Genomic DNA, 13,756 nt, shown 5'->3' with positions numbered 1-13,756 from the left:
GAACTTGGTAAAATACTCGGTACAGGTCTAAAAGGAACCCAAGATACTGGAAGAAGCATCTAGTCAACTTTGCATATCAGTGAGCAATTAGGTAATTGCCATCAGAGCCCTTGCTGTACAATTAACGAGGGCATGTGAATCGTAGCTTTTAGTATCTCATTTGTAAGCCAGTATACTTTACTTTGGCTTCCGACTTTCACATTACAAGCCAAGCTGCTTTCATGATAAGGTTGAATTGGGCCTAAAAAAAAGACCTCAACCTCCATTTAAAAATCATCCATTACAGAAACATGAAGAGGCATATAGTTCCAATCTACAGTTATAAGTTGAGAGAGAACTTCAAGGATGACAAGGGTTTAGTAAAACGACAGAGACTTCTCTTGGTTTCTGAAAAGTTCTTTTGGGCAATAAACCTAAATCTTGAAGATGTCCTTTATCAGCACGGCTAATATGCAAGAGCTGATTAAGATGCTTCAGTTAACTCTGGAGATGTTTACTTGTAAGCCATGTTATCCACCAAGTATGGATTTCCAGAAAATAACACATGTAGTAGCAATCATCTCTTTATGCGATCTTTGGATACTTTACTTGCTTCACTAAGAAGTGCAGTATAAGAAGCATAATCTGTAATAAGTCCTTTCTCACTTCTAAATAACTCAATTTCTTTAGAACTTCCATGCTTGCAATGACCATCTAGCAAAATGTTAAATGTAATATCATCTGGAACTACCCCCAAATTAAGCATTGCATCTAACAGCATTTGAGCATTTTTCATTTGACCTTGCTTGCATAGTCCATTCATAAGCACATTATATGTCACAACTCCTGGAACATGTCCATCCCTTTGCATTTCCCTGAGTAGCTTAAATCCCATCTTAGTGTCACCCTTCTTACAGAAACCATCAATAACCATAGTGAATGTGGCATCATCAGGTTTGAAACCAGAATTCAACATCTCCCTCAACATTGTTTCCGCATCATGAACTCTTCCATCTTTACATTGTCCGGAAATAAGCACAGTGAAAGCTACGTCATCAAGTTTAATCCCTTCTTCAATCATTCTTTGCTTGATATCCAAGGCCAGCTCAAGATCTCCATCCTTACAAAATCCATCTATTAGCGTCGTGTAAGTGATCTTGTCAGGCTTCAAACCATTTGCACTCATTTCATCAAGAAGCTTCCTAGCCTCTTTCAAATCTCCAACCCTGCAAAGGCCATTGATCATTGCATTGTATGTGACTAAGTCAGGTTTGATGCCCTTAGCTAGCATTAGCTGAAAATTTTTCACGGCTAAATCAACTTTCCCATCTTTGCATTGCCCATCAATTAAAGTGGTGAAAGTAACATAATTTGGAACCAAAGCTCTCTTGAGCATTTCATCAAACAGATGATTTGCCTCATCTAACCTACACTCTTTACACAACCCGTTGATCAAAGAACTGAAAGTGAAAACATCTGGAAAAATTTTTTCATTTTCCATGACACTCTTCAACCTAAACCCCTCACTTAGGCTTCCTGATTTACAATAACCATTGATCAAAGTGTTGAAACTAACAACCGTAGGACGCACCCGTCTCTTCCCCATTTCATCAAATACCAATTGGGCACCTCTAATATTACCTTCCTTACAAAACTTATGCATCAAAACATTGAAGTTATAAGCTTTTGGAGGATATCCAGAATCCAAGATTTCCAAATAGAATGCCCAGGCAGAATCGGTTGATTTCAACTTCATCATCTTCTCAAGCAGATCACCACAACAACGAAGCGGAACTTGAACATTATTTGTCCTAGCCAACCGAAAACATTGAATGGCATCCGCAACAAATCCAGAATCCGTATAAGCATGAATTAAAACATCAAATACAAGATTGGATTGGTGGGTACCTCTAGTTTGGAAAACAGAATCAAACAATGCAGAAGCAGAGTCTTTGCCTTTCCAAGACACTAAGAATTGCATGAGAGACTGAGCTTCAGGGAGCATACGGTGAATGCAGAGGAAGTGAGCCATGGTGCAATATGATTGAATAGTGTGGCGAAAAGGAGGGCGAGAGGCGAGCCAATTGAAGAATGAAAGGAGAGAAGAAGGGGGAAGAGAACGAGGGTTGAAGTTAATGAGATTGATCACATGATGGGCTCTGAGTGAAGGAAGGATCCTTCGAAGAGAAGAATCCAGAGGCTCTGATTGAGAATTGTGGATTGCTTCGGAGATGGTTGCGAGAATGTCATTGTTGTCTTTGCGGAGAACTGGTGGAGCATACCAGGGGTTGGACGAAATGGAGCTGTAAGAGGACGATGGGCATAGGAGGTAGAAAGACTCACAGAGAAAATTACAGGTTTTCGAGATTTTCTGAATTAGGCTGACCATGTCTTCGGTTTCAGTCAGTTGTTCATCACATCATATCGTTCAAGTTTCAAAAATCCAATCTTTTCGGATGTTCCTCAATCCACAACTCTATTTGTTCATCACGAATTACTTCAGGGTTCTGAGAAGCTACATATTTTATAATTAAAAAACTAAATCAGGGAAGTGGATGCAATCACTAGTCAATAAAAATTATTAAGTTAATTAATCCCAACATATATCAAGCTACTCAATTGAGTCTTATGTTATTTATCAAAGAAGAGTAAAATACATAATTAATTATTTAATTGACATTTTCCTGTACAAAAAAAAAAAAAAAGCTTATGCGTAATTGCAAACACAAACATAGTCACTCTTCTCTCCCTCTCTCCCTCTCTCTGTATGGAATAAAAAGCTATGGTATCAATTTGTTCAGTTCAGTCTAAAATATGAAGTACTTTTAATTATTTTTATAATGATTATAAATGTAGTTAAAAAGTTGTTTGGATTATTAAAGGGTAAAAAATTATCACTACTTTCTAAGATTACCATCTAATTAAAATCAATATCTATTTTAATTACATTTACTTTCTTTTTCTTTTTATATAACCTGTCTCTACAATACAATTAATAAAGGTACTTGTAAAAAAGAAAAAAATTATGCTATTAACTTTTTACAATGCTATATTTTAGAACAATATTAGTTGATAGAAAATGTAACAAGTTCATTTGAATAATTAAGGGCAATTTCACTATTATTTAAAACTTAGTGTGAGTTAACCAATCAACATAGAAATTAGTTTTCCTAAAAACATGATTACAAGTAATTACCCAATGTCTTAAAACTCATTTGGATGTTAGTTGAATATAATTAATTATGAAAAATTAATTAATATAATTAATTTTGATTATAATCAATTTTGTTATAATGTGATCATTTTAGATATTATTTTTTTAAAATTAATTTTAATAAAATTAAATATATTTGAATGATTTAGTCGAAATTAATTTCAGATGCAGAAATTACAATAAAAGACACTTTTGAAAATTAAAGTATTGATAATGTTGCATATAATGTTATTAAATTTTTTCAACTTTATTTAACAAGTAAAATATATTATTTAACTTATATACCTAATTAATTATGAAAATTTTATTTAAAAATAATATTAAAATAGAATAATCTTTTATAATTTCAATAATTAACATTATAATATAATATTTTATTTGAGAGGTGGAGTCTTAAAAAAGATTCCATATAGTTGCAGGAGGTTTAAAAATGAGAATTTGAGGTGAGAGGAGGATGTGCAGTTTACACATTCACCAGAAAGAAATTATCAAATGGTTGGTGAAATATTAATAATTTAATTGATGTAAGAAAATAAATAATAACCACATATAATGGCAAAATCGAAAACATAGTTTAACACATCTATGTTTTCTTCTCTAGTTAATGATCATTCTTGCACAAAAAATACGTCAATCAAGTAACACCTAGCACTAAATAAATAAATAAAATCTGAGAATTTTAGCATGCTTATATAAGACGTGAGAGCATACATTTGATGGAAACAAAAATTTTATTTTCACATCATACCCAAAAAAAAAAAAAATTTCTCACCGAAAAGAAAACCAAAGAGCGTGTCATTGTTGAAAGATAATAATGTGCAAGGGTATATTTGGTGTAAAACTCCTACTCAAACACAAACACAGTTAATCTCCAAAAAATAAAGATAATCAAGAAATAATACATAGATTACCCAATGGTATAATTTTCAAAAGTGAGAACCCTAAGTTTTCATGAATAAAAATATACCAAAACACTTTCTTTAAACAATCAATTAGAGTTTAGAACATATGCAGAAGCATGAGATCCTAAGCAACTTAATGCATTTGCAAAATATTTAAAAATAACAAAACAGTGCAGTATATAGGAGCGTTGCGGCATATTACAGATGTGCCACAGTGTGTTATCTATGTGCCATGCACCGCGGTGTGTTGCATTTATGCTTCATGAAAGCATAGAGCTTCCAAATGACAGCACTTGCAACAAAATTCTAATGCATTCCATTTCTTCATTCAACGTTCGATTAAGGTGATCTGGTATCTACAAAAAGTTTTTTTCTAACTCTAACTAATGACATTGATTTCACAACCAAATCTTTTTTTTTTTTATCAATAATTGGACACCCTTTTCAAAACTCATTCCTTTTTCCATAAATGCACATATCTAGGGTGTCTATTTTTCAAATCAAATGCCAAAAGCCTACACTAACTCTTAAACTACACACAATTGACTATTATGAACTCATACAATACACTATAATCAATCAATCATAAATAAATTATAATTTTCATGTTCAACCCCCTTGATTCATAAAACATGAAGGGGAGCTAATTTTGCATAAATCCATAAAATAATCATCAACGTCACTTGATTACATAATACCCTACTTGCACTAATATTTCAACCCTATAGAGCTTTCCATCCTATCATAAACAATCAAGGGTACAAAATACATTATAATCATTAAAAACAAAAGTGCAAGTAGTCAAAAAGAATCACACGATCTCCTAGTTGAAAAATAATATTTCAAAATACACATAAATACAATTAAGAGGTCTACTAGTAGGATTTACACAAAATCCTAAGCCTCCGATAATTTTCCCCGATCTTGGCCTGAAGAGCTACTCTCTGTAATATTGAAAAATAAGGGATGAGTATAATCACTCAGTAATTAAGATCAATTTAGCCTATACAATTGTATATCAATTAATCAAAAATGCAAATGGCAATAATTATTCTTTTTGCAAACAATTTATGCATATCTTTCAAAGGTTGCCTCAGTCACAAAACTAACAAACATGTGGTTAAACACAAACATATATCTTTGCATATATCAACAATGCATACATGAGGTCACAATAATAATGATCATATGCCCCTAACAAGACACATCAGACCACAATGATAACAACTATGTGGTTGGAATATGAAATACATGATCTTTGCTAACCTTATATCCTCTTGATACTTTTGACATAAAACTGGTGGCTATTAAGTGGCTATATCCATAACTTGGACTAACCAAGCTTTCCACTCATGAGGAGTTGCTTGGCCAAGGCTACCTCACTTACTTGTGATTTGTGGTTTTTCCTCATACTAATAATCATGAGGTGCCATACCTCAAATCTAGCTTCCTTTTGAACTGATGGAGACTAGTTAAATTTGAGTCTCTTAAGGAATAAGTAAAACAATCCCTAATCAACTATGAGACAATAGCTACTTCTCAATTTCAATGGTTGGTGCTAAGGCTAGCTTCTGATTTCAAAAGTAAGCTGTCAATATCATACGGATTTACCACATTTACTCCTCTCCTTATAAGAAAACTCTCGCCATCAATGACTATGCCATGTATAAATCGACACATAATATGTACATATATACTTTCCTCAAATCATATCTTACTCATAATTTGACTCTATCATACTCTACATATCTCAGTATGCATAATAACTCATGATATTGATTTTTCAAATAGATGCATGCTCTACTTTGTCACCAAACATGTATGTATAACTATATATTTCATTCATACCAACCCATATGCATACTTGCACAATATATGCTTTATCAACTTGTCAAATTTGCATTAAACACAAGTTTACAAACACCATTGAGTTTTTAAATCAATCTTCCTAACATAAAATTAACTAACACATAAAAGTATAAATTAAATTTTCTCGATTACCTCAAACCTTTAAGAGGTCAAAGGTTTTCCCTCAAAATACAAACTTTTAAAGCTCTTCACAAGTTGAATGGTGCCAAATTTAGTTAATCTACAATCTACAATTCAATCATAAGGATAACCATCCATACCCTTATTCGAATAATTTTTACCCCTTAACTCCACTATCTTCTTTTACCAAACTTACAAATTCACTCCCAATCATACCCATTAGGTCTACTAAGTGTTTTAAGCTCACATTGTTATTAATGAACCATTAAACCACCATTAATGGCCATTGAACACTTCCTATAACCCTTATAAATGCAAAAGTCATCCATTAATGGCTTTCACTAACCAACAATTATAAAACCATTAACACTAGGTTCAAATACTATAAATAACTCACATTATCTTTATTTTAGCCAATGAGTTCAGACTTATAACTCATATAGACTGAAATTATCATTTCAACTCAAATCCTAACTTAACTATTCAAGAAAATGGAAGAGAAAAGGAGGAAAAGAGTTTAAGAATCTTACCTTAGATGTTTTCTAGCTTTAAAATGCTCCTAAACCTTTAAAGAACAAAGAAACCTCGGGTCTTTCATTTCTCCTTCTCTTTCTCTATGATTTTTTGAACAAACAATGACTAGTTTAACTAGAAATTTAGCCACGTGCCGCAGAGTACAACATAAAGCGGCCTCTTCTTTATGTATCATCATTTGTGCACTGTGGCACTTGTACTGCATGCCGTGGCATGTGGCACATAAATATTTCCTTAATATTTTCTCCCTTTTTAATGCTTGAGTAACCTGACTTTACTTCGGACCCATATTTAGGGTTGAAATCACAACTGAATACATATATTAGATCTCTTTGGCCACACATTTCACTAATTAACTCAATTACTCTACTTACTTTACTTAATCAAATTATAAATTTTTGAAATATTACATTTGGTAGGTGAGTATTTCTAACAAATAATAAAGGGTTAAAGGTTTAAAATACCTTTTAACTAAGTGAAAAGGGTCAGGATTGCCCCTAGAGTCAAGAAAGGGTTATTTATATCCCTCAATCACTAAAATTTGTGATTCCATCATCCTATGGTCTATTTCATCAAATTTCACCATGTTTATTTTTTTAATATTTTTAATGGGTCCCACCATTTTTTTATATTTTCAGTAGGTCTCCTCAGGGCTCAAGTTACACCTTCATTTGAGTCTCTATTTAAGCTTGTAAGAATTTGAACTTCACAACATGGCTATTCAATGGCTCCAAGCTTGATTTTTCTATCATAATTCCTAACCTTGCCCTCAAAATTGTCATTGCCAAATGGTGCCAAAATTCCACCAACCATTGTAGGAACATGCTTTCAATGCACTCTTCAGCCTAGTCATTCATGACGATATCAAGACTGCAATCAACGTGCTGGGTGCTCTGCTATTGCTACTCTACTTTCTTCAATCCAAGAACGAGCAAACAAGAGGAAATGAAGGGGGAATGAGAGAGGAGAGAGGGAGAAGAGAGAGGGGTATTTTTTAAAACTTATAAAAAATGTTAAAAAATGATAGTACTCATTAAAAATATTAAAAAAATTCAAATGTGGGTCTCACTAATGGTGAAAATTGACATAGCAGATAGTACGAATGGAATAAAAAATTTTAATTGTTGAGGGATATAAATGACCCTTTCTTAATTTTAAGGGTAATTCTGATCCTTTTCACTTACTCAGGAGGCATTTTAGACCCTTAATCTCAAAAATATAATAAAAAATATAAAGTGGGTTCTACTACTATATTTTATTATTAAAAAATATTTAAAAAATTCATGTGAACCCCATTAACAGATAATTAACATCGGGGACACGGAGGAAGCAAAATTCTAAGATTGAGAGATAAAATTGATCCCAAGTTGAATTTAAGTTTATTTGTGAGCTTTCATGTACAGTTTATAAACAAAAATGACCCTTAACCCAATAATTAATACACATAATAGTAGAATTGAAATTCTAAAGCAACTTCCCCCAATTTAAGCCAAAACTTGGTTTTGAGTCAAATAATTGATCATGAGCAAATGGAGGTGTTTGAGTATTTTTTACCTAAATCATGATTTTGCCCAAAATAATCAATTATTTTTGCATCCAATTAGGTACTTAGGGTATGTTTGGATAAACACCCCGATTAAGGTTAGGAGGATCCAAAGTCCAAAGCTTAGTTGGAGTGTCAAAAGTTCATCAAAAAAATTTTAATCTTATTTGTAGACAATTTTTTTTTTTTTCAGAAGTGCTTTTGGTGATAACTGAGTGTCAAATCTAAAGCTCAAAGAATGAGCTTCTAAAGCAATGGCAAGTTAGAAAAGTGAGTTGCTTGTCAAGTGAGTGATCTATCTCTCTGTTGTCCTTACTCACCTGTGCTCATGGTAACTCTTCACCATTATCTTCAAGAAGTAGAAATTTGTTGCTTGACTTACCTCCGTCTCTTCTGGCCGTCATTGCATACTGTGGGCGTGGGTTCTGTCAACGTTGTTGTAGTGTCTGCTCCGTCAAGGCTGGGTAATTCGTTCGTCTGTTGGGTTTTTTCTTGTTCTATCCTTTGTGGAGCTTGCTGTCGGTGAAAGATTGAATAAAAAAAAAAAATGGAAGGAAATAAAGAAGGAAAACACGAAGAGCTTTGAATAGAAAATCTTATTCAAAAAAAATAAAAAATAAAAATGATAGAGCTTGATAACCCAAGGTAAGATATTCTATGGCCATGGCTAGTGTTTCTGGATCAAAAGGCCCAACTTTAGCTTTTTAATTTTTGTTTTAGATTTTTTAATTCTACATTTTTAAAATATAATTGTAAGAACTTAAAGTTTAATATTTCTTTCTTAAAAAATATCAACTTAATCATAAAAATATATGTCACTAAATTTATAATCTTTTTTTCCTAAAAATATCAAACTCATCACAAAAATATACTCCCTCCGTCTTTATATATAAAAATTTTTTAAAATATTTTTTGTCCTTAAATATAAGAGACTCTTAGCATAATTTTTAATAAATGGATCATTATTTTTTTATTAAATTAAAAAAAGAAAAAGGTAACTATCCTCATTAATTTACTTTAAAAAAAGAGATTCACTTTTTATTTACAATAATTAGGGGCAAAGTTGAAATGTTACTAAATTTTTAATTAGATAATTAATTTTTATTAGTTTACTTGATTCAGTTAAAAATATCTTATATATAAGGACGGAGGAAGTCAATAAAAAAAATTTATGTCCATTTTTATTATTATACATTTCAATTGACTTTTGAATCAAATCATTCAAATAGGTTTGTTGAATTGACTTTTGAAAAAAAAATTATCTAAACATAAATCATGTTAAAATTACAGACTATTTTTTTTCCCTAATCTCAGTTGGTTTTAACATTAGTTGCAGATATTTTTAATCCAAACACATGCACTTAGTGTTTGCTTTAACTGAAATAAGAGAGCCTATATAGTAATTAGTTATTTTAAAGCTACCAATTAATTAATATGAAAATCCAATTTCACTTCTCAAATACCACAGAATAGTGCAGCTAATTAATAAGGATCTCAATTGATTAAACCAATCATATTCATGTCATATATATAGCTCAACAATTAATCAATTTAACAGAAAAGTAGCTATTGTATGTAACAGTCTAACAGAAACCCAACAACCTGAATTATTGATGATGACGACGATGGTGTGTGTGTGGGTTTGCTTCACGCACGTCACTGCATTGAAATGAATGAAGAGGCAAAACATCTGACGGATGGACAATATATTGAATTCATACGTACATTCATGAATTGTCTAAACTTGAAATACTTATGCAGGTTCTAGATTTATATATTTAATCTTAATGATCTACGTGAACGTAAAAGTTCCATTTCTTTTGCATGAATGAATGGGTCCCAAAGGGCCCAACATTTAAGTTTACTTGTCATTCACAAAATTAAGCGCGTTGTTTAAAAAACGAAGTTGGTTTTATATTTAAAATTACCAAAATCATTTAATCGTTTTGGCTTTGGTGCAAGTAAGTATTTACGTATTTTTACCAAAGTCCTGATTTTTATTATTAGTTTCAACATGAAATCAAACATGCACTAAACCTTCCATTGATCAAGCTTTTTTTTTTTTTTTAGTTTATAGATATTTTTCTATTGGAGGAGTCATGATTAAGTATTAGATGTAAAGTTTTTCAAACTAGTATCTTCTATTAGACTTGAACTTTTTATTTGCTGATAAAATTATTTAAAAAAAAAATGACATTAAAGCCTAACAGTTTGGAAAAGTACAATGAAGAACTTAGGTTCTAATTGGTATAATAAATTCTCGAAGATCGGTTATAAATTGCTGAATATCATTTATAAAAAAATAATAATAATAGCCATGTATATAATTTTTGATGAGATATTGATGAGTTGCAAGTTCATAAATATTAGTTGTAAATTGCCAAAAACCAACTCTAAACTGTTATAAGGACACAAATTAAAACCAGTCTCTAAATACAACCCAATCCAATTAAAAAAAAACCTTTTAATTAAAATGACAAGTAATTCTATTGCATTAGACTGATTCCTTTTCATATACTAAATAATATAAATAGGTAACAAGTGCAAGAGCATAGATTTTATTATGCGGGAAAATGACCTCAATAAGATTTTCCCATTGGAATGAAAATGCACCATCTCTTTTTTAGGCCATGAACAGCAAGTAATACAACAACATCAGCAAAATCTAAAAGCAAAAGACATGAATGATACAACTAACACAGACATCTCAGTGAACAACATACGGAACAAAACTAACGCCACACACCATAACAAACCTATCATCACATGAAGCCAAAATAAAAAAAAAAAACACAGAGAGAGAGAGAGAGAGAGAGAAAGACACCAGAATATGCATGTGACAGAAACTGAAAACACTAGCCAAACTCCATCCTTAGACCTTTACTCTTGCAAAACAACACTCAAGAGAGGAGGACCAGAATCCGTTCTCACAACCAAGATAATCCATCATCCTTGAAGCCATAACTACTAACAAATATAAAACTTTATTTGTTCTCCTCCAGACAGGAAAATAATTAAATTATGACTAGAAGTATCCTCAAACAACAAAATTTCATGAAAGATCGATGCTTCCATCTTAAATCACTGCATAACCATGTTCCAAACATATAGTTAAACCTTTTTTTTTTTTGGGCGTTGGGCACCTGGCATCCACTCGCCTCATGTTAAGCTGATGAGACTTTAATAGGAGCTCAGTTAGGATTGAGCCAGAACGGGATCCTTTCAGGCGGAAGTTCTACCAACAATAATGCTACATTTAGAACTCAAACTCGAGATCTATGATTAAACTAGCTAGTGCAACTTCCTTATCAATTGAACCAAGTATCCGATAGTTACATAGTTAAACCTTTCAATCCTGTTTGGTTACTAGAAAGGAATAAAATGAAACAGATTGAAAAAATAAAGGTAAAAATGAAATGATAAAAAAAAAAAATCAATTACATTTATAAAGGAAAGAGGTAATTTGGTTCATAAAATTGAAAATCATGATTTATGAGATTTTTGGAAGGTATGATAATTTTTACATTTATAATATATATTAATAAATTTTATTATGCATGCTTACTATGAGGAGAAAGGTGATTTAATTCATTTTTATATTAATTTTTTTAATTAATTATATTTCATTCCTTTTTCAGTAACCAAACGAAACATTTGTTCTTGTATTATCCCCTTTTCCAGCTTAGCTTCGATAACTACTACAAACAAGATATCTACAGAATCAAAAACAATTCTCAGATTACAAGTTAAGATAGATGTTGGTTAATTCGATATCCTAACTCGGTCTTCAAACTAATAATAACTTACTTGACGATGACAGATTGGGGGGGGGGGGGAAGATTATTACAAAGCACGAGCACCATTAGTTCTTGTGGTATTGAACGCTTAGTCGCAGGTACACACATTGCAGAAAGCTGAATCTGACAGCCCTTAAAGCCTCTTCTTCCATCCACCACGTCTTCTTTCCTTGCGCTGCACATCACTCTGCGCCCTTCCCATATCCCTTTTCCCACCTTCTTCTTCATCCTTCGACCCATATTCGTCTTATCATTCAAACTACATGGTTTGTCATGATTAGATTCTGCCACGAGATTGTCCAGTCTCGTTAAAATACTACGTACTTCGTAGGCATCAAGAAGAGGCAGCTTCTTCTTGGCTCGCTCATCATCATCAACCAGGGTTTCCTGGGAAGAAGAAGAAGCCATTTTCATTGCTTCCAACTTGTAACGAGAAGGCTGGTGATCGCGTTGATGAGTTCTTGTGGTGTGGAACTCTCTCATGATCTTTCCTTCGGAGCCTGATGATGAACTACGTTGGTGCCACACCCATGCAGCTGCTTTCTCAATGGCCAAAACATCAGTCTCCCGATGATCCTTTGGCTGGATTCTCTGTCTGATCAAGAGCATGGAGGCCATGAAGGGGAAGTTTGGTGACAGAGAAGTGAAGGAGAGAATAGGATGTGTGGGAAAGCCAAGCTCCACGCAGTGTAATATAGAAAATTAGGACTTGGAAAATAAGAAAAGTATACATGAGAGTTGGTCGAGCAGGTTTTCACTTGTGACTTTCTTGGCTGGCTTCAACTTTAGTTCTGGCGGTGTTGTCAGAATTTAATAGGATCATTCAATTTGAAAATGGAGGTCTAGGGACCACCTGGAGATTGAAGATGCGTGGGAGCTTATGGTCCTATAGGATATGTTTTATTCTGGTACGTGTACTCTTCTAGCTTGTCTACACAAGAAGAGATTTATTCTCCAAAAACCAGTCACTTTCATGGCGTCACTTCGTAAAAAAGGGTTCTGGATATTTCCCTTTTACATGGAATTGCATTTTGAGTAAGGTATTGAAACTGGACATTGATCTGATTATGATACTAATTCAAAGATTAATGATAAAAATTACAGTCGAATCTTAGTTAAATTAATTATGAACAAAACGTTTCATTAAACCAGTTTAAACTTAACAGTTTAAATATTATAATTTTGAGCTTCCTATCTAACCTTTTAAAACTAAGAAAAGTAAATGAAACCTTTAAAATATAGATCAGTTAGTATAAAAATTCAAATATCTCCAAAATAAAAATAAAAATTCAAAATCTCAAAATAAAAATAGTTAAACCTAAATAGAATTTTGCAAGTATTATAAAAAAAAGTGAATTTTGCAAGTATTAGCCATGAAATAGTGTGTTTTTAAAAGAGACAACTCATGGGTAACAATGATCGACATTTAAAAAATAAAAATCACCAACGCTTTAAACAATTACCCTTCAATTTTTGGCTCTTGTAGAAGCCTTTTAAACCCTCCACAAAAAAATTGACTGAGTACGAAAATTGAAGAAAATGAATTCAAATAATGCTACATGGCAGCCGTTTGATTATGATGCTTCAGAAATTTGTATTTGTCCATATTGCTTTGCTTCAATATGCCTGTCATAGCCACAATAGTATGTTTTGACGTGCCTTCTACATTGTCAGACTTCATTTTATTATTATTTTTTTTTTTGGCATACTCTTAGTCATTACTTTTATGTAGTTATACTTTCGCTTTTGAAGGCTTAAATCCTCACCGACATTTCAATAATTCAAACACACAAGTTTC

The 13,756-nt window shown here is 32.3% G+C and overlaps 2 protein-coding genes across 2 annotated transcripts; both read right to left on the bottom strand.

The window, feature by feature from the left end:
- Positions 1–217: 217 nt before the first annotated feature.
- On the bottom strand, positions 218–2,441 carry LOC129304239 (putative pentatricopeptide repeat-containing protein At1g09680). The gene has a single exon (XM_054943935.1). The coding sequence runs from the start codon at positions 2,366–2,368 to the stop codon at positions 557–559; it is 1,812 nt and encodes a 603-aa protein (XP_054799910.1). The 5' UTR covers positions 2,369–2,441; the 3' UTR covers positions 218–556.
- A 9,340-nt stretch (positions 2,442–11,781) lies between these two features.
- LOC129304241 (uncharacterized) lies at positions 11,782–12,724 on the bottom strand. Its single transcript, XM_054943938.1, has one exon. It carries the CDS (start codon positions 12,574–12,576, stop codon positions 11,965–11,967), a length of 612 nt encoding a protein of 203 aa, XP_054799913.1. The 5' UTR covers positions 12,577–12,724; the 3' UTR covers positions 11,782–11,964.
- Positions 12,725–13,756: the final 1,032 nt, after the last annotated feature.

The sequence above is a fragment of the Prosopis cineraria genome, unplaced genomic scaffold (assembly GCF_029017545.1).
Source record: "Prosopis cineraria cultivar Desert tree isolate PC_DT_omini unplaced genomic scaffold, ASM2901754v1 PC2, whole genome shotgun sequence".
Taxonomy (NCBI): Eukaryota; Viridiplantae; Streptophyta; class Magnoliopsida; order Fabales; family Fabaceae; genus Prosopis; species Prosopis cineraria.
Note: the sequence above shows the minus strand (reverse complement) of the source record. Positions and strands in the feature narration are given on the sequence as shown.